Genomic DNA, 23202 nt, shown 5'->3' on the forward strand with positions numbered 1-23202 from the left:
TAGCTAACATAGAAAACACAGTTTGTTCTGCTCCAACAAGCTAGACCTAGACTTTCAAGGCTGTAGGAAGATTGGAATCCTGCAAGGACATGTTGTAATTTGGAAAAAAAAAAAAAAAAGGTAAGCACTACGCTTCCAGCATGGAGAGGTGATGCAGGTTCCGATAACAACACGTCAATCAAGTATCCAGTAAAGAGTTAGGCCGTGATTGGCAAACCACGTCTACTATGAAGAGTCAAGATTATCCAAATAGCTCCAAAATGCAAGTGGGAGTATCCTTGTTGTTTCCATTGTAGAATGGAAGGGGCTGGAATCTCAAGAGCAACATACTGTTTTGCTATAATAAAGCGTAAGGCACACTAATCCAAACAAGAAGTCTGTATGTATTCTTTCGTGATAGATCTTCTTGAGGAAATGATAGATCTAATGCTTTGTGTGAGGGATCCAAATCTTCCGTAGATGTATGAATTTAAAAGCTGAAGAATTGATTCTTCACTTGGGCATTTTCGGGTATATGAGAGATTTCTACAAAATTATTTATTTTTTAGGCTAAAGTTTTTCTACACGAGGCTGAAAGAGAGGAATGAGAGTCGATTAATAAGACTAGGTGATGAGGATTTTGTAACTAAGTTGGAAGATGGTATAGGCGTTAGACAAGCCATACTTGTCAGGCTCTCCTTGCTCATCCTCTACTAATTAATCTCTGAAAAGTTATTATTCTCTTTTCTATAATCATAGTGTTCTTTTTTTTAATTATTTTTCTATAATTTCTCTTTTCTAAAATCAATGGCATCTTTGTCGACGGCTTTGCCTGGGCCATGACCGACCATGCTCTTCAGCACGCGTTTAGTCATCTTTGAATTAAATGTTGATTTACGTTATCGCAGAGATCGAATTCGACCCGACCCCACTCGGCTTTGTCGATTCAAGATCTATGATTTGTTTGTGTTATAATATCTCTGCACTATTCTTCTTTTATGTTACACACTAACCTCAAATTAATACGGATGCTCTGTTGGTCTTTAATGATGATTTAAATATCTTTTATTGATGAATACTTAAAATTTTTAGAATCCTATTTCAAACTCTAAATTTACAAAATTCGAAATTTAAATGATAAAGGCAACTCCCAACTATTTAAACAAACAATTACTTCTTTATCTTTTTTTTTTCCTTTTTACAACATAAATGTATCATTAATTTTCCTTTTAATTTTTCCTTACTGAGAAAAAATATTCAGACAATCAAAAAGTCTAGTACACGAAAAATTAACCCACTAAGCTTGTATTTTTGGATTTGGAGATTTTACTTAGTGCAATTATTACATATAATAAATAAATTTTAACAGTTAATTATGATAAAATACACACAAAACACTATAATCAATTTATAAAACCACTATAATCAATTATTATAAATGCAATCCTTACATCAATTGCATTCTAATATTTCTCGGATTTAGCTCTAGTCCAATTTGTATCAAAGATCCATTCAGATATTTGTAAGCTCACTGCAGACTATATTGTTTTTGTATTATTCAATTAATAAGTACAATATGCATGTTTTGTTTGAGCTGTTAGACGAACTAGCTAACAAAGCAGGTGTTCTAGTTAAAACATACAAGAACTTCAACAAGCTGCCATTTCTGCCAAAAATAGTTTACCTAGAACATGTACACCTAAACTTTTTTTTTTTTTATACTTTCCAAATTATATTTTTATAATTATTATGCATAATTTTTTAGTTCATATATTTTATTAAATTTAATAATTATTCAATGCTTCTTATTTATAAAAATAAAATTTTAAAGATAAAATAAACTTTTTTCCAAATAGTTTTAAGATAATTTATGTAACTGGCCCTGGATTTTGTGTATTGCCATAAACAAAAACTCAAAATGCACAAGCAGTAGTGCAAAACCAGAATAAAACAAGAAATTATAAATATACCATCCAGGAGAAAAAAAAAAGTGGAGAAGAAAGAAGAGAGAGAATAGAACATGTATCTGCTATAAATTATATTCAATGAGCACGTCATAAAATTTCAAACACTTCACTGAAGGGGTCAAATGATCGTCCCCAATAAAAATGAGGTGGGACACAATGAAGGGAAAATATGGTAAAATTTATCAGCAGTTGACAGCAAGTCGGTCGTCCCAGACAAAAAAGAACATTAAATGAAACTCTGCTCCATCTCAAACTCATCAAGTTGCTGCAGTTACCGAAGTTAAAATTTAATCACCGAAATCAAGTGCCAAGGACCATTAAGTGCAACAGAATCAACAGGAAGGATAATATATGTGTGTGTGTGTGTGTATGTGAAAGAGAGAGAGAGAGAGAGAGAGAGAGAGAGAGAGCTTCTGGTAATTATATATATGTTTTTTGCTCACAAGGCGTGAAATAAAAAAATATTACATTTACTGGGTGAACAGTACACCCTCTGCCAACCAACAACAACAATAATAATAATAATAATAATAATAATAATAATAATAATAATAATAATAATAATAGCAAAAAAGCAATGGAAGATGCAGAAACCAACAAAAGAATTTGAATACCTTTAGCAGGAGGTTCATCTTGAGGCTTCATGGATGGGAAGAGCAGCACCTCCTGCCAACACAAAGCATACATGAGATTGAAATTTCAGCAGAAAATCACATCTTCAAAATAGCACACAAGCACACAAACAGAGGGACAGAGGAAGGAAAGGGAAGAGAGAGAAGCATAGTACAGACCTTGATATTCTGGGAATCAGTTAACAACATAGCTAGTCGATCAATACCCATTCCCCAGCCCCCAGTTGGAGGTAACCCATACTCAAGAGCAGTACAAAATGTTTCGTCATAAGCCATCGCTTCATCATCGCCCGATTGTCGGTCCTAATATTTGGAGAACACCCTCAGACTAAAAGTTCAAAACAAATTACTGAAAATACAAACTTCGAAATGATGCAAGATACCTTGAGTTGTTCAGTAAATCGCTGACGTTGTACCACAGGATCATTCAATTCAGTGTATGCATTGCATAGCTGTGCAGTTGCACAGTTAACGAAAATTAACATGAGCAGCATAAATTACAAAGCACAAATCCTGAAGTTGACCAGAAATACCTCATGCTTGTTCACAAACAATTCAAAACGTTCAGTCAAGCCTGGTTTTGATCTATGCCACTTTGCCAAAGGACTCATAATTTCAGGATGGTTTACGATGAAAGTAGGATTCACACAAGTTTCTTCTAGAAAGTGCCCCACCAGCTGTAAACACGAATATAACAAACATTATACAGCATAAGCCCAAATTTGGTACTTGTGCCCCTTTTAATGGTTAAATAGCCAAAATAATAAGTAAATATAAATCTCAACGTGATAGAATACTCATCAGTAATTACTCTTCAGACAAATAATTACATGCAGAAATTGAATGTCAAAGTATTATATTATGTCTCCCACCAATATTGAAAGTAGAAAATCACCATCAGAGCATTTTATTTAGAGGTCAAACCATATAAAGCACCCCACCAGCCTGAACTGCCATGCTCACAAACAAGAAAAATAAAAAGGATAAGATTTTTATTTTAAATTGAGTGGGGACACTACCAGAACTACATTCAAAGCAATTTATGCATATTTGATGGTAAAACACCACAATTCACAGTGCACTATAATGCAATTAACAGCTGGCTACTTGTCACAAGCATTTGCTATTTCTTCCTGAAAGTGGCACCAATATGGCAAGACCAGGACACCAGATCTTATCCTAATCTCTACAACAGTGTTTAAAAATAAGCCAGGAAAGAAGAAGAATTACTTTATCCAAAAGACGAGCTGTTGTCTGAGGAGGGGGGCACTTGACCTCAAACCTCTCACACGCAGCAACTAGATATTTGTTAGCTTCATCACTGGAAAGATCCTTTGGTATGTTGAGGTTGGCTATCTGTTCTAACTCGTCTATCATGTCAATCCGTCTGCACTAATGAAAACAATTATTTGGCTCAACCCCAACAAATAACAATTTCACATTTACAATAAAACTTGTACCATATATGAGCACTATCTATATCCCACATACCTAAAAGGTGGTGTAAAGTCAATCTCAATTGGATCCTTGTCAGAACCATTTGCATGGTATTTAATTTTGTAGCCACCTGTAAGTTCCTTGACCATTCCTAATTCGAACAAACAAAAACCAATAAGTTCACTAACTCAGAACTTTTTTAATGCATGACAAATGATAACGTGTTTTGCAGCACCCAAAAGCTGAAGCTTACCAATCAACAATCTCTCAGTTAGTTCCATCAAGTCATTGTAGTCCGCAAAAGCCATATAGAACTCACAGGTTGTGAACTCAGGATTATGAGTCAAATCAATACCCTCATTTCTAAATTGTTTTCCTATCTCATAAACACGATCCAGACCACCAACAACTAACTCTTTAAGATAAAGTTCAGGTGCAATACGCATGTAGAGCTTCATGTTCAGTTCATTGTGATGAGTAACAAATGGGCGAGCAGCGGCTCCACCAGCAATCATATTCATCATGGGTGTTTCAACCTAAGGATAAGAGTTAACATGATTAGCAAGGTAGAAACAACCATCGCAACATAAAAATTTGAAACAAACAAAGAGATAACTAACCTCTAGGAAATCAAGGTTGTCAAGAAAGCTTCTAAGATATGATATGACTTTAGATCGGGCCTTGAATATCTGTCGAACCTCCGCATTCAACATCAGATCTAGATAACGTTGACGATAGCGAGTTTCCTAGAATCATGAAAAATAATAATGGCATCTCAAATAGATGCAAAGGCAATTACTACTGAAAATGAAAATCACTCTTGAACCATTCTAGGAATTATGTAAAAAAAATAAAAAATAAAAAATAAAAAAAAGAACAGAAAAGTGGATTTACAAGTCATAACCATGCCTTCATAATTGTTAAAAATATTGTAATGCTTAGTCTATTTTGGTCCATGTACACATAAAGGCTACTATAGGACAATATAATATACTAAGAGTAGATGAGAATGTAGGGTGATGCTGTAGTCTAAATATTGTGAGAAAGGCTTAGAGGCAGACGGGAGAGGAGTAATGTAAAGGAATATAATAGGACAGGAATGCGTCTGTGCTGCCACATGGCACTTTCCATTAAGAAAATGGCCTACTAATTAATAGTTATTTCCTATTAAAGTGTAATTCTTTCTATGCAATTATTATTAACTTGAAAAGCATTATTAATACCATTATTATATCAATTTTCATTTTTTAATTAATTGCTTCCATACTTCTATTTGGTGTTCAATAATTTTAAGCAAGCAACAATAATTTCATACTCTAAATTCCGATTAACACAACATATCACTCTCACCATATGTAAATTTCATCTCAAGAATTTAGAGAGCTTGTGACGTAAAAGTCTCATGAGAAAGTATCTGATCAAAGTTTAAGGTCCCATATATTGAAGGTAAATTAAACCCATCAAAATTAAAATGCGACACAAGTTATCAAAGTCTTTTGCTATTAAAACTGCAGTTGTCAAAATGTTGACATCACATTTACTTATTTCATTATTTAAAAATTAGTTTTTTTAAGAAAATATTAGATATTTCATTCATATTTATTTTAATTTTTAAATTTCTCTAATTTTTCTTTTAAATTTTTTACATTAATTTTATTACAAAAATTCATGCATGATATATTACAGAATTATTTTTAAAAAAATTATATAAATAATAAATAGTGTAGTGCACGAGCATTTATCTAATGTAGATATATAGCCCATACTCTTCCCGACTTGTTGCACCCACTCACTTGACTACAGAAATTCAAATTTGAATTCACTTTATATTTTGTTCTCGCATATAGGTAGCAATGATAGCAATCTATCCTACATATTAAAAAGGGTTAATTGCCAAAAAAGTATTGAAATTTATCAAATTTTGCAATTAAACCTTGAAGTTTGCATAATTGTCAATCAAACTCTTACGCTTGATTGATATCTCAAATTGGCCTGACCACCAATAAACCGTTAGCATACTTAAAATGAATTCCACGTCAGCTGCCCTATAATCACTAGAGAAACCACATCAAAAATTCCATATTAGGGATAATTGCCAAAAAAAATAATGAAGTTTGCTAATTTTGTAATTAAACCCTAAAGTTTGCATAATTATCAATTAAATCCCTACGTTTGATTGATATCTCAAATTGACTCAATCGTCAATAAACTGTTAATATGTGGTACTTGAGAGGTAATTATAATGGCTTTTATTTTGAATATTTTGATTGAAAGTGGTAATTTATAAGTTTGTTAATAACTAATATTAATAGACAATTGATCCAGAGGAATAATTGTTCTTTCTTCCTGTAGTTGAACCGCCTTGCAATAGCCGGGAGGAGTTACTAACACATTTGTTTCAGCGAAAAAATGCTCTTAAGGAGAAAGTTACAAACTTAAAGGAGATTAATAACAAAATCATTGAGAAATGGATGCAACTCAACTAAGCCTTTATCCCAAAAATTTGGGGTCGGCTATATGGATTCGCTTTTTCCACTCTGAACGATTTTGGGTTAAATCCTCAGAAATGTGTAATGCTTCTAAGTCATGTTGTACTACTCTACTCCAAGTCAATTTAGGTCTACCCCTTTTTTTCTTTCTATCCTCTAACCTAATGTGCTCTACTTGTCTAACTGGAGCCTCCGTATGTCTACGCTTTACATGACCAAACCATCTCAATCTCCCTTCTCTCAACTTATCTTCAATTGGCACCACTCCTACCTTTTCTCTAATACTTTCATTACGGACTTTATCTAGTCTAATATGGCCACTCATCCACCTTAACATTCTCATCTCTGCAACTCTTATCTTAAATGCATAGGACTCTTTCAGTGCCCAACACTCACTACCATATAACATAGCCGATCGTATGGCTGTACGGTAAAATTTTCCTTTTAATTTATTGGGAATCTTACAATCACATAAAACTCCCGTGGCACGTCTCCACTTCAACTATCCAGCTTTAATCCTATGACTAACATCCTCCTCACATCCCCCATCCACTTGAAGGACTGAGCCTAGATATTTAAAGTGATTACTTTGGGACAGTACCACTCCATTCAAACTAACTCCTTCCCTATCACCAGTTTGGCTTTCACTGAACTTGCAATGCATGTATTCTGTCTTCGTTCTACTTAACTTAAAACCCTTTGACTCTAGAGTACTTCTCCAAAGTTCTAGCTTCCTATTGACTCCTTGTGTCTCATCTATCAGAACAATATCATCCGCAAACATCATGCACCAAGGAATACTCTCTTGTATATGTTTCGTCAGTTCATCTAAAACTAATGTGAAAAGGTAAGGGCTTATGGCTGATCCTTGGTGTAATCCAATTGAGATCGGAAAATCTCTTGTGTCCCCTCCCACTGTGCGCACAATAGTAGTTGCTCCTTCATACATATCTTTCAATACTTGTATGTATCTAATAGATACCCTCTTTTGTTCTAACACATTCCATAAGACCTCTCTTGGAACACTATCATAAGCCTTCTCCAAATCAATAAAAACCATGTGTAAATCTTTCTTCCCATCTCTATATTTCTCCATCAAGCTTCTAATGAGAAAGATCGCTTCCATAGTTGAACGATCGCATGAAACCAAATTGATTGAGAGAGATAGAAGTATCATGACGTAGTCGATGCTCCACAACTCTCCCACAACTTCATAATATGGCTCATGAGTTTAATTCCCTATAGTTTGAGCAACTCAGATGTCTCCCTTATTTTTAAAAATTGGTACTAAAATACTCTTCCTCCATTCATCAGGCATTTTCTTTGAGTTTAGAATCTTATTAAATAATTTAGTTAACCATGCCACTCCCATATCTCCCAAATACTTCCACACTTCAATTGGTATTTCATCGGGTCCACAGGCTTTACCCACTTTCATTCTCTTAAGTGCTTCCTTTACTTCTAAAGATCTAATCCTTCTAGTATAATTTACATTCTTTTCTATTGTTCTATAATCTATATTCACGCTATTTCCATTTTGACTATTATTAAAGAGATCATTAAAATAATTTCTCCATCTTTCTTTAATGTCCTCATCTTTCACCAACACTTTTCCTTCTTTATCCTTAATGCACCTAACTTGATAGAGATCTTGACATTTTCTTTCTCTACTCCTTGCTAATCTATAAATATCTTTCTTCCCTTCTTTAGTTCCAAGTTTCTCATTTAACTTTTCAAAGGCCTGTGCTCTTGCTTGACTAACTGCCTTTTTTGCCTCTTTCTTTGCTATCTTGTACTGTTCATATGCCTCATTATTTATAACATTTAGGTAATTTCTTATACCATTCCCTTTTTCTCTTCACTGCCTTTTGTACTTCCTCATTCCACCACCATCTCTCTTTTGAGGGTGGTCCATGTCTTTTAGACTCTCCAAGTACTTTTCTAGCTACTTCTCTAATCTTTGATGCCATCTGTATCCACATATCATTGGCCTCCATATCTAGCTTCCATACTTCGGACTCGAGAAGCTCATTTTTGAACTTCACTTGCTTTACTCCTTTGAACTCCCACCACTATGTTCGAGCTACACTATTTCTTCTGACCTTACTTGAATTGTTCCTAAACTTGACATCCAAGACCACCAATCTATGTTGACTTGTTAAAGCCTCTCCTAGAATGACCTTGCAATCCTTGCATAGAGCTCTATTTGTCTTCCTGGTTAAGAGAAAGTCGATTTGGCTTCTATGTTGCCCACTTTTGAAAGTCACTAAATGTGACTCTCTTTTTATAAAGTAGGTATTTGCTAGTATTAGGTCGTATGCCATAGCAACTAATTGAAATTATGATTAAAATGATATACTGATTAATGATTTGTAGAGCAGAGATGAAGTGTTGAAAAAGAAAAAAAAAATTTAAAAGACAAAATAGTTTATTTGAAAAAAGAGTTGACTATGCAGAGAGAAGAATTTTGTTAAGATATGTACAATAAATAGCTAGAATATGTACAATAAATAGCTAGAATATGTGTATCTGTAGTGATTGTGTGAATATATTTAGGAGTTAGAATCGTGGCTATAATTACGTATTTAATTAGGATGGTATTTCCTATTTAGTTATCCTGTACAGATTATAAATTGACACCATTAGCTTAAGGGAATAATCAAGCTCATCAATCATTCTCAATATTTTTCTTATGTTCTATTTTATCACATGGTATCAGAGCCTCGGTGGGTCTGATTTGAAATCTGAAACAAAGTCCTCATAAGGAGGAACTCTCCATCTTTTTCTGATCACTTTCAGAGTCCGTGGTTGTCACAGCCTAGCCTAGTAGATTAACTAGCCCAGGATCAGCCTCAACCACGCTAGTCCCGCCACCTGTTTCTCACTTTTTTGTCACTACCTCTTCATACAGTAGGCTTTTCTGACGTATTTCTTAGCAGCATTTCAGTGTGCTTCTCTTGTCAACATGTCTGAGATTGAGGAGTCCTCCAATACAGCCTCCAACACAGGTTCTGAGATTCTCACACCCATATCCAACACAGGTTTTGAGATTCTTAAACCCATATTTTCTTCCATTGGTAATTCACCAGCTATTACTACTGTTAAATTAGTCGGAAGTCAAAATTATATGTCTTGGGCTGCATCAGTGGAATTATGGTTTATGGGGCAAGGGTATGATGACCACTTGGTTAAAAATGCCATAGATACAGCTCTAACAAATAGAACTAATTAGACTAAGATTGATGCTCAATTATGTAGTCTCTTGTGACATTCTCTAGACCCAAAATTACTTAATATTTTTCAATCTTGTAAAACCTGTTGCAAAGTCTGGACTAAGGCAAAAACCTTATATACAAATGATGTGCAGCGTATTTATAAGGTAGCATCAGATATGGTTCATCTGCAACAAAATCAACAAGATATGTCTAGTTATTTGGGACAAGTAGAATCACTGAAAGATGAATTTAATTCTATCATGCCATATACTGATAATATTTCTGAGCAACAGCGAGACAGGTTCTTCATGGTTTTGGCATTGATTGGGCTGACCTGACCTTGATTCTGTTAGAGACCAGATATTAACTAATCCGGTTATTCTCACTCTAGAGGATGTGTCTGCCAGGCTTCTACGCATCTCCCTTAATAAGAATAATTTCTCCGGAATTGAATCTTTAGTTTTAGCTACACAAAGTGAAAATCAATAGAGACAAGGCACTTATCAGAGAGGCAAGGGTAAAAGGCTCCATTGAACTTATTGTGATAAGAGTAATCACACTCGATACACTTGTTGGGCCCTTCATGGTCGACCACCACACCCCATTCAGTCAAATAATGTGAGTCGATCAACTGCTCATATAGCTCAATCTGGTGAAAATGGTATTCTTCCATTACCTGATGGAAAAGATCAAGTGTCAGATTCTATCCTATTAATTGGAACTGATTACAAGAAGTATTTGCAATATCAAACAGCCAAACAGCAATCTTCTAACAATGCTCATTCTGGTAATTCCTTTGCTTATTTAACACAGTCTTCGCTCACTAGTCCATGGATCCTAGACTCTAGTGCTTCTGATCATATATTTGGTAACAAAAATCTTTTCTCATCTCTAGTTTCTCCTCCGGTTTTGTCTAAAGTTACTTTAGCTAATGGTTCACAAACTTTAGTTAAGGGCATAAGAGAAGTAAAAATCTTTCCATCTATTTCTTTAACCACAGTTTTGTTCACTCCAGAATGCCCATATAATTTCATCTCCATTAGTAAATTAACTAAAAATATCAATTGTTCTGTCACCTTTACAGCTGACTCTGTTATTGTGCAGGACCGGAGTACGGGGAAGATGATTGGAGTAGGATGTGAGTCACAAGGGTTGTACCATCTTTCTACTTCAAATTCTCCAGTTGCTCTTGCCTCTACCACTTCCGTTGATCTTCTTCACAATCGTTTAGGTCATCCGAGTCTTGCCAAATTGCAAAAATTAATTCCTAGTCTTTCTAGTTTATCTTCTTTTGAATGTGAGTCCTGTCAACTTGGGAAACAAAGTCGTGTTTCCTTTTCCAAGCGAGTCAATAATAGGGCTACGTCCATGTTTGAAATTGTCCATTCAGACATTCGGGGTCCAAGTCGTATTAGTACAACTTTGGAATTTCATTATTTTGTTACTTTTAATGATGATTATTCTCATTGCACTTGGTTATTTTTAATGAAGACTCGTTCTGAATTATTCTCTATATTTCAAAAATTCTCTGCTGAAATACGTAATCAATTTGGTGTTTCTATCGAAATACTTTGTAGTGACAACCCAAAAGAATATTTGTCTACTCCCTTTACTTATTTCTTATCTTCTCAGGGTATTACTCACCAAACTTCATGTGCTTATACCCCTCAACAAAATGGGATTACCGAACAAAGAATCGCCATCTAGTTGAGACTGTCCACCCTTTACTCATTCACCATAATGTTCCTCTTCGTTTTTGGGGAGCTACCATTCTTATTGCTTGTTACTTAATTAACCGAATGCCTGCTTCTGTTTTGCAGAATCAAAGTCCTCATTCCATTTTGTTTCCCGACCAAGATGCCCATCAGTTGTCCCTGCATGTATTTGGTTATATTTATTTTGTTTATGATCACACTCCTGGCAAAAACAAATTTTAGCCCAAATCAATAAAATGTGTTTTTTTGGGATATTCTAGAATTCAAAAAGGTTACAAATGCTACAATCCACTTACAAATAAATACTTTGTATCAGCTGATATAACCTTCTTTGAAACATCTCCCTATTTTTCCTCCAATACCGCATCCAAGATTTTTATTCTCACCACCTTACCAGTTCCTACTCTTCCTCCACCACCAATCAATCCCCCACCTCTACACGTCTACTCACGTCGTCCTCATCCTCCCACTAACACCATTGATGCTCCTTTGCTTGATACAGGTACAACACCGGCTCCTGGTGACTCTTGCCCTCCTTCATCTTCGCCTATTTCGGTCTCGCCTTCAACAGACGATGCTACTCCTCCTATTGTCATCCGAAAAGGTATTCGTTCGTCTCAAATCCTCATCCTATTTATAATTTTGTGAGTTATCATTGTTTATCTCCTTTTTACTATATTTTTGTCACCACTTTGTCTAATGTATCTGTACCTAAGACTGTTAGAGAAGCTTTGGAACAGCCAGGATGGTGTAATGCAATAGTTGAAGAGATGACTGCTCTCCATTACAATGACACTTGGGATTTGGTGCCACTACCGAAGGGCAAATCTACTGTTGGTTGTCGATTGGTTTATACAGTCAAGGTGAGGCCTAATGGCCAAATTGATAGACTTAAAGCTCGCCTTATTGCAAAGGGCTATACTCAGATCGTTGGCCTCAATTACAGTGATACCTTCTCTCCTGTGGCTAAGATTACCTCGGTTCGCCTTCTTATTTCCTTAGCTGCCATCCATCACTGGCCACTTCATCAACTGGATATCAAAAATGCCTTTTTACATGGCAAGCTAGCTGAGAAAGTTTATATGAAGCAACCACCAGGGTTTGTTGCTCAGGAGAAGTCTGGTTTGGTGTGTCGCCTACGGCGTTCTTTATATGGCTTGAAACAATCTACGAGAGCATGGTTTGGATGGTTTAGTACTGTAGTCCAACAATTTGGAATGTCTCGGAGTGAAGCTGACCATTCAGTATTTTTCCACCATAATGGCCATGATAAGTAACTCCACCTAAGTATTTCATGAGCGGACCAAACATATTGAGATTGATTGTCACTTTATTCGTGAAAAGATTCAACAACAGATAATCTCAACAGGACACATCAAAACTGGAGAGCAGTTAGGAGATATTTTCACAAAAGCTCTGAATGGAGCTAGGATTGACTACATTTGTAACAAGTTGGGCATGATTAACATCTATGCTCCAACTTGAGGGGGAGTGTTATGGAAAGTCAATCACTATGTTATGGAAAGTCGATCACTATATTATTTCTCCAGATATTCTCAGATTCTCAGTATTCCTATTTAGGATTTCTTATTTATGATTTTTTCCTAATTAGTAGAACACAATTATAGGAATCAATTGTATATATATACCCATGTACAGATTAATTGAAATCAATGAGAATCATCTCTTTCTACAGTAAAAAAAGAGGCAAAAAAGGCAGTTAGTCAAGCAAAAGCACAGGCCTTTGAAAAATTATATGAGAAACTTAGATCTAAAGAAGGGAGAAAAATATTTATAGATTAGCAAGGAGGAGAAAAAGGAAATGTCAAGATCTCAATCAAGTTAGGTGCATTAAGGATAAAAAAGGAAAAGCGTTGGTGAAAGATAAGGACATTAAAGAAAGATGGAGAAATTATTTTAATGATCTCTTTAATAATAGTCAAAATAGCAATAGCGTGAATATAGATTATAGAACAATAGAAAAGAATATGAATTATACTAGAAAGATTAGATCTTTAAAAGTAAAGGAAACACTTAAGAGAATGAAAGTAAGTAAAGCCTGTGGACCTGATGGAATACCAATTGAAGTGTAGAAGTGTTTGGAAGATATGGGAGTGGCATGGTTAACTAAATTATTTAATAAGATTCTAAACTCCAAGAAAATGCCTGATGAATGGAGGAGGAGAAGTATTTTAGTACCTATTTTTAAAAATAAGGGAGACATACAGAGTTGCTCAAACTATAGGGGAATTAAACTCTTGAGCCATACTATAAAGTTGTGGGAGAGAGTTGTGGAGCATCGACTACATCATGATACTTCTATCTCTCTCAATCAATTTGGCTCATGCCCGGTCGTTTAACTATGGAAGTGATCTTTCTCATTAGAAGCTTGATGGAGAAATATAGAGATGTGAAGAAAAATCTACACATGGTTTTTATTGATTTAAAGAAGGCTTATGATAGTGTTCCAAGAGATGTCTTATAGAGTGTGTTAGAACAAAAGAGGGTATCTATTAGGTACATACAAGTGTTAAAAGATATATAAGAATGAGCAACTACTATTGCGCGCACAGTGGGAGGGGACACGAGATTTTTCAATCTCAATTGGATTAGCCCTTACCTTTTTATATTAGTTTTAAATAAATTGACGAAACATATACAAGAGAGTATTCCTTGGTGCATGATATTTGCGGATGATTTTGTTCTGAAAGATGAGACGCGTGAAGGAGTCAGTAGAAAGCTAGAGCTTTGGAGAAGTACTCTATAATCAAAAGGCTTTAAGTTAAGTAGAATGAAGACAGAATACATGCATTGCAAGTTCAATGAAGGCCAAACTGGTGATAGATAAAGAATTAGTTTGGATGGAGTGGTACTATCCCAAAGTAATCACTTTAAATATCTCGACTCAGTCCTTCAAGTAGATGGGAGATGTGAGGAGGATGTTAGTCATAGGATTAAAGCTAGATAGTTGAAGTGGAGACGTGCCACGGGAGTTTTATGTGATCGCAAGATTCCCAATAAGTTGAAAGGAAAATTTTACCGTACAGCCATACGACTGGCTATGTTATATGGTAGTGAGTGTTGGGCACTGAAGAAGTCGTATGCGTCTAAGATAAGAGTTGCAGAGATGAGAATGTTAAGGTGGATGAGTGGCCATACTAGACTAGATAAAGTCCGTAATGAGAGTATTAGAGAAAAGGTAGGAGTAGTGCCAATTGAGGATAAGTTGAGAGAAGGGAGATTGAGATGGTTTGGTCATGTGAAGCGTAGACATACGGAGGCTCCAGTTAGACAAGTAGAGCACATTAGGTTAGAGGATAGAAAGAAAAAAAAGAGGTAGACCTAAATTGACTTGGAGGAGAGTAGTACAACATGACCTAGAAGCATTACATATTTTTGAGGATTTAACCCAAAATCGTTTAGAGTGGAGAAAGCGAATCCATATAGCCGACCCCAAATTTTTGGGATAAAGGCTTAGTTGAGTTGAGTTGAGTATAATGGCCATGATAAGTGCATTTATCTCGTTGTTTATGTTGATGACATTGTTATTACAGGAAATTATCATTTTGGGATCTCAAAACTCAGACAACACTTGTCCAGTCATTTTCAGACTAAGGATCTTGGGAAGCTAAAGTATTTCTTGGGGATTGAAGTGGCACAATCCAAGACAAGAATTGCCATTTCTCAAAGGAAATATGCTTTGCATATACTGACAGAGACGGACATGTTAGACTGTAGACACACAGATACTCCTATGGATCCAAATGTCAAACTTGTTCCTGAACAGGGGGAGCCATTGGAGGATCCTGGTAGATACCGGAGATTGGTTGAAAAACTCAATTATTTTACAATCACACGCCCAAACATCTCATTTGTTGTAAGTGTGGTCAGTCAATTCCTTCAAGCACCATGTAGTAGTCATTGGGATGCAGTTATTCGGATACTCAGATATATTAAAGGAGCTCCAGGACAAGGCCTATTATATGAAGACAGGAGTCATTCACAGATTATTAGTTACTCAGATACAGATTGAGCAGCTTCTCCTTCAGACAGACGGTCTACTTCAGGATATTACATTATAATTGGAGGTAATTTGATTTCTTGGAAAAGTAAGAAGCAAGGTGTGGTTGCTAGGTCAAGTGCAGAAGCAGAATATCGAGCTATGGCTTTGGCAACTTGTGAACTTATATGGTTGAAACAACTTCTCCAAGAGTTGAAGTATGGGGAACTTAAACAAATGCAGCTAATCAGTGACAATCAAGCTGCACTTCACATTGGCTTTAATTCAGTGTTTCATGAGAGAACGAAACATATAGAGGTGGATTATCATTTCATCAGACAAAAGATTGAATCTGAGTGTATTGCCACTAGCTTTGTTAGCTCAAATGACCAATTAGCAGATATCCTAACAAAATCTCTCAGAGGCTCTCGAATTGAATATATTTGTAACATGCTTGAAGCATATGATTTGTATGCTCCAGCTTGAGGGGGAGTGTTAAGATATGTACCATAAATAGCTAAGATATGTGTATCTGTAATGATTGTATGAATATATTTAGGTGCTAGAATCGTGACTATAATTACATATTTAATTAGGATTGTATTTCCTATTTAGTTGTCCTATACAGATTATAAATTGACACCATTGGCTTGTGGAAATAATCAAGCTCTTCAATCATTCTCAATATTCTTCTTCTGTTCTATTTTCTCACAAATTTTATTTTGTTCTACTTTGCTATGTTTTTAGGGTTGTATTATATTGTTATGTATATGTATAGTAACAGTGAATAAGCTTTGCTAATGTTGACTTGAATGTTTAGGTTAATTAGAATGGAATGGAGTAATTGTATCTGTAGAACAGAATTTGACTTCTAATTTCTCGTTTGTTGAAATATACTAATAGTTTATTAATGGTCAGATCAATTTGAAACATCAATCAAATGTAAGGGTTTAATTAGCAATTATGCCTAATTCAGGGTTTAATTGCAAAAATTGACAAATTCCATAGTTTTTTTGGCAATTAACCCTAATTTGTGATTTTGGATATAGCTTTTCCAATAATGTTATGGCAGCTGATGTGGAACTCCAAGTATACTAACGTTTATTTGACAGTCAGGTTAATTTGATATATCAATCTTACATAAGGGTTTAATTGACAATTATATAAACTTCAAGATTTAATTGCAAATTTTGCCAAACTTCAAAGTTTTTTTAGCAATTAACCCTATCAAAAAAACTTATTCAATCAACACTAGATAGGCTTGGAGAAAGTAAAAGAAAAAGAATGCTTGGTAATAGTTATTGCCGGGAAAGAAAATGTAGAGAAGTGTTGGAATTTGAGTTTCCATCATGGTTTCAATGCTTTAATTTGTTAGAACTATCTTGGATGAAATTGTATGAGAACAGATAACAAATTGTATAGTTGGATTAGTGTTAATAAAGATCAACATATTTGAATCTTATTAGATGGTTTGGAAGTTTCTGCTATTGTTACTGGATATAAATGAAAAACTGGAAATTACAAAAGCACATGAATTTTTTTTTAAAAAAAAAAAAAAGGAAAACAGAAGTAATTTATAATTTTACATTGGACAATTCATGAAAAATGTGAGGAAGCAAGTGTAAGCTCCGAAATTGCATAAAAGCATTTTGAATGCACAGCCAAGCTGGCTCCAAACTCCAAAAAAAATGTACAAGTTCAAGTCAAATGGATTTCTTAGAAGATCCATTATTAAATGAATTCCCATGTATTTAACTAAGGAATTCATTTTCAAATTGTAGCATTGCTAGTTTGTAGCTTTGTAGTTTGCAACTCATCTGCAAATATCAATTATGGTAGAATTTTGCTCAAGCTTTAACCAATTCCATAGAACTAAAAGAGTGCAATTTCAAATGAAATTTCATGCATACTAGACTTGCTAAGTCTGAATTTCTAAATAAATTCCAACAAGTTCTCAATATAACTTGTATAAATAAAAACTTGACTTTCAAAGTGAGAAGAAAAAACTGCATCAATCAATCAACCAAATTTTGAAGAATTTATTTGAAATTATACCTTTTCAGTAGGTTTTCAAATTCATATCCAAACAGAGATCTTATAATAAATTCATTAATGACCCAAGTGAGAGGGTGGTTTTGGTGATGATAAAGTTATTCCATTTATGACCTGAAGGTCATGGATTCAAGCCGCGGAAACAGCTTCTTTGCAAAGCAAGGACAAGGCTGCGTACGTCAACCCTCCCCAAAGCTCATAAGTGTGGGATGTTTCATGCACTGTGTCACCCTTTTTTCATTAATCTACCCAAGTAAAGAAAACCTGAAGTATCTATGCTTCAATGTGAAAAACAAATTCACCAATCCATTCTAAAAAATAAGTAATTAACTACTCAACAGAAGTCTAAGACTAAATTGCTAACTAATCAAATCATCTTAATTAATTTAATTCAAAAGTTATTTTCTCCTGGCTAAATACCTGATCTTTTAAAGCATAAGCTTCAGGATTCCTGGTTTCTCCTGGGCCCCAGATGTCAGTTCTCTGTAGGACAAAATACAACCCATTACATAGCTGTCTCAACATATATAAATTAAGCAACAACTAACTTTCTTGTTTCTTCACCTTTATGTTGGCATTCTGACCAGGTTTCTCCCTTGGCATCATATGGAGACAATGAGATAAAACAGTAAAATATCTTGGAAAAATACTCAGCTCTCCCCTTTTAGTTTTTCCTGACAAAATGGAAGGAGAAAGCAAATCACATGTAATGAAGAAGTAAGAATAAGCATAGTAAATTATTTTCTTAAGAGTCCATAATACAGACTGGACCCACGCAGACCTAGAAATGATGAGAAGATTTGCACTTGTTCAGTCCAATCAAATCTTTGACTTTTTCAAGTACATAAAAAGAAATGTGCATATGCAATGCAGAAAAAATGCAAAAAAGTAATTGTATACCTATTGCCACAGCTAGACAAGAAAAGCACAACATAGTGATGTCCATTTCTACCTCTGACTTCCTAGATAATGTAAGGATCTATTAAGTTGGTAGGGAGGAAAAAAAAGAATGGAGCCATTTTCACAAATTTCCACAGAAAAAATAAAAACTATAATCTTCTGTTCAAATTCAGTATTTCCCAAACTTGTTTTCCAGCTTCCAATTTACACTTAACATTGTAAATTATCTAAAACTTGCTGTCTGTTTTCCAGTCCCCCACTGCCATGTCTCAACCACATCACAACCACCAAGTTAAATGAATTATTAGTATCCTTCAAACTTTTCTCATTTGTAAATGCTACTTCACTCTCATTTGTTAACTCGACATTATATACAGCCTTAAATGAGTAGGAAAAGAAAGATGTACACATTTTCTTATTTTCCAATGAAAAATGAAATAGAAATAAAATTAAATTAAAAAATAAAAGAACTATTTCTTCCAATTAAAAAAAAAATAACAACAAACAAAAAGGAAAAAACCTGGAAACCCAATGACACCAACAACATCACCACGCTTCACACTGGAGTGGAACCTTGAAAATTGAGCTTCATCCATGCCTGACTTGCTGGCATTAGTAATAGGGGAGGAAGCCTCTTATTCAATTAAAAATGGAAAAGGAAACAAATAAAGAAACTAATATAAATGAAAACAATGGTAAAGGATGGTACAAAACTAAGCATTTGGGAAAAAAAGAGGAGGCATGCAATGAACTAACCTCCAAAAGGGATAACTGAAATGCCAAATAATATATTGATTAACTCATATGTTTCAACTTTGCAATGATATGCACAATGTGTATCAATCAACATAATATATTCAACTATGCAATGAGTAGGTGAACTAAAAAGTTTCAATAGAAGAGGATTACCATCAGATATAATTCATATCCACAAGGTACAGTGTAAAAAAGGACACTAAGCATAGAATCAATCACCTAAGCACACACGCAAACATAAATAGGATTGAGAAAAATAGGGCACAATTTTCAAATTCCTAAATATTGGTTTCCCAATATAAGAAGGTGAATTAAGAAAAACTCCATACATTTCTTCCTTGCATGTGTAATTTTTATAAATTACGTATTATTTATTAATGTTGTTTGTTATGCATATTTAAAACTTCAATTATCGACATCACAATATGTGCAACCAAATTAACCCAAATTTTTGGCAATTACAAAATAACTAACTATTAACGATATTTATCATAAAACTTGACTACTTCCTATTTCTAACAAGTTGTAATAAAAACGCGATATGGGAAATTCTGTCTGAAGTCTGAACAAACAGCACAGCCAACAAAGCCTCTTGCACAAAACAGCAATAAGATAGCATTCATTTAATAATCTCCTTTGATTATAGAACACACTAACCATCAGCTAATTGGCAGGAATGTCATGTTGAAAGATATAAACTATCGACCTACTGCATCCAATTTTTCTCTATCAAAACAGCCATACTAAGTATAGAAGCGCCTTAACATGCAACTTCTAGTGAGTAATTCTCATGTCAACAAAAGAAACACAAACTTAATGATAAACTTCATAAATTATATTAGAACATTTTCTTAACTCCCATCTTTATTTGCAATCCGCATCACACCCCTATGCAATTAACCAACAAGAGAACAAGAATTAATAACAATTTTAAATATTAAAGTCGCAAGACTATATTACTGTAGCACTACAAGATTACTGTGGCACTTATTAGACAGTTAATTATTTAATTGAACAGAACAAGTCAAAATTTAATAAGCTTTTTGCCTTTCAGTAAAATAATTCAGCAACTGAAAGCCATGACCTAGAGCCTACCACACTCATTTCTTCCAAAGAACTAGAAGAATGAAGAAAACTATAATACAAATTAAGCATATACAAGTTTTAAGGAAAGAGCATATGGAAATGAGTAGATACCTCGCATCAGCCATCACTTGGATCTTAACATCACCACCATGCAAATCATAAAAGAATAGCTTCGAAGAGGAAGATCGTTTCTTCATGACTCGACCTTTCATGAGAAAAAAAGAACATAAAAGACTAACAAAAAGAAACATGGCCACATATTATATACCAGTAACATAAAAGGCCCTGGTTTTGGATACCGGCCAAAGATTCAGTGACATCCTCAATATGCTCTCCATTGCTCAAGCTTCCATACTTTTCTATATATTCTACAATTGACATCGAAACAGGGAATTTGTGAGGATATGGATTTCTTCCTTCAGCCTTCTGGGAAGCAAGATATTTCAGCCTATTTTCATAGTATTGCTGCAAGTAAAACAGACAGAACATCAAAAAGTGGAGGATGCTGCTAATGTCCAAAAATCAAAGCGATAAGATTTCATTCTGAAATGATTATATTCAAACTACAAAGTCATGCCTAAAGTGAGAACTAGGCTTATATACCGTTGGGTCCATATCCTCATCATCAGCCGCTGCAGGTTTCTGAACCCGGGTGCTAGCCCTCTCTGCAGCCTGAAGACAGGTACATACACACATTTTTGTGAGATTAAATAGAAAGAAATAACTAAATATGATTAGAAACCACAACCAACGACAGACGGCAAGAACAAAATATAATATCTGCAAACAAATGCTGACAGCAATACAGCATAAAATAAACTCGATCTACAGTCTAGACTAATTAACTCACTGTCAAAATGCATCCATAAATTATATACGATTGCCAATAGAAGGAATTATCATTACCAAATTACTGAAACAATATTGCCAGTACAATTACAAAGAAAGAAGCAACAAACATATATGCTAAACATTGTAATTTAGAATAGCAAAATACCTGTCTGGCCTTCTCCTCCTCCTTGCGGCGTCTCTCTTCTTCCCTCTGCTTGTTCTTCAATTCCTTCTTGCGCGCACTGGCCAAACCACCAAAGCAAACACCCAAAACGATCACCACAGAAAAACTTAAAAACAAATGCAAAACCCAGAAAACAAAATCTCAAGCTTCGGACAAAAGAACCACTAGTGCCAACCAAATTACACATAGTTTTTCGATTTTTCACAGCAGCCAAACAAGAGACACTGAATAGTAGTAGAAAAATGACTCACTTCTTGCTGATATTTTCTCCTCCGGAAGCTGAAGACTCACTGTCCATTGATAAATTAGAGACTTCTTTCGCTGTTTCGTCTACAGAGCTTTCCATGCTTGCCTTGTTTCTTCGTCTTGTGAAAATAGGACAAGGGTTTTGTAAGTGCGGTGTAAAGAAGGAGAGAAGGTAGATAGATTGGGTTCTATATCGCCATGGCACTAAGTTTAACTAGGGTTTTAGATTCTGCGACTTTTTCCTCACTTGCTACGACTTGTCGTGTTAGCAGTCAAAGTTCGAACAGTGAACTGGACTGGGAGCAAGTACTTAGTTCTGATCCTTAAATCAGCCCAAAACTGGAGTTCGAGAGCCGATTACGATCCCTGTATGAGTGATTGAGGACCATAATAGGCGGTTTCAATCAGATTTCATTTTGATTTAAAATTTAAAAAGGAGAATGAATTGACCTGCATTCATTGGCTCAACCACTGACTGAGCCAACAGTTCAGAATTAGACCATTAGCTTAGGCAACCATTTTTTTTTATTTTTTTTTTCTTTTATTTAGAAAAGCTAAAAATGCTATCCCAATGAAAACATAATAACTACATTTTAGAGATTTTTGGCAATGAAAAAAATTGATTTCCTTATATATACCCATAAACCTCTTCCAATTAACATTTCTTTAATTATCGAATTCTCTCAATTTTATAATTCTCTTCATTATGATAATCCAATTCTTCAAATTCCATAATTTTGATATTTAGCATTTATTTTCCCTTAATATGTAAAAAAAATATTAATTTATTATTTTCATCAATTTTAATATATTTATATAATTTTAATTTTCTCTATTTTTATTTTTACACTTTGTTGTAATAAATTTATATATCAATAAAAATGAATTTTCAATTGTTTGTTTATAATTTTATTGAATTTAAATTTTTCAAGAATGTTAATTCAGAATTCTTATTGAAAATAGAATTGGCTCAAACTATGTAAAACTAGAGTCCAACCAGAATCGTAACCGCCAAAAACTAAAACCACTATAAAACTAATCATAACTATCATCAAATCAGAATCAATTTGAATTGGTGAAATTCAAGCCAATTACGATTCAACCTCCCAAGTGCTAAGGAACCATCAGTTCTAGCCAGAAGCTAGCCCTTGACCAAGTCTACTTCACACGAAATGTAACACTCTCCCTGTAGCAACTCAGTACATTCTCTATTAGGTGACCGATTGTCGATCGACAACAGAACGTCCGGAAAAATATTTAAACTAAAGTGAGGAACCATAATTAACTCAAATATTAAGAAGAAAAATTTAGAAAAAGTTTTAGAAATAAAATACAACCAAGTTAAATGAGCCGATACCCTAGTGATGGGTAACCTAGTGAGAAGTTATGGTTCTCGCAACTAGGAGCCCTAGACCCAGGGAAAAATTTATAAAATAATTTTTGGGACTCCAGAGAAGGGTCATTGAGGTTCCTATGGTATTAGAATGCCAATAAAATGTTTAGAAAAATTTTTCAATCGGTACAGACAATTTTGGCTTAATAAGCAAAACGGAGGGCATTTTGGTCATTTCGTGTAACACCGTCCCGGTAGCAACTCCGTACATTCTACTGTTCCGGTGACCAATGTTGGTCTGGACAGCTAGAATGTTCGGAAAAATATTTAAACTAAAGTGAGGGACCATAATTAACTCAAATATTAATAAGAAAAATTTA

General features: G+C 34.6%; 1 protein-coding gene across 1 annotated transcript; it reads right to left on the reverse strand.

The window, feature by feature from the left end:
• Positions 1–1990: 1990 nt before the first annotated feature.
• On the reverse strand, positions 1991–21863 carry LOC110642775 (lysine--tRNA ligase, cytoplasmic). The gene is made up of 17 exons (XM_021794918.2): positions 21495–21863; positions 21226–21301; positions 20832–20900; positions 20528–20693; positions 20340–20433; positions 18907–18992; positions 18051–18160; positions 17907–17969; positions 4636–4761; positions 4269–4551; positions 4070–4166; positions 3809–3965; positions 3112–3255; positions 2962–3030; positions 2738–2881; positions 2561–2612; positions 1991–2211 (listed from the first exon to the last, which is right to left on the reverse strand). The coding sequence occupies exons 1-17, from the start codon at positions 21587–21589 to the stop codon at positions 2204–2206; spliced, it is 1839 nt and encodes a 612-aa protein (XP_021650610.1). The 5' UTR covers positions 21590–21863; the 3' UTR covers positions 1991–2203.
• Positions 21864–23202: the final 1339 nt, after the last annotated feature.

This window comes from Hevea brasiliensis, chromosome 8, assembly GCF_030052815.1.
Source record: "Hevea brasiliensis isolate MT/VB/25A 57/8 chromosome 8, ASM3005281v1, whole genome shotgun sequence".
NCBI lineage: Eukaryota > Viridiplantae > Streptophyta > Magnoliopsida > Malpighiales > Euphorbiaceae > Hevea > Hevea brasiliensis.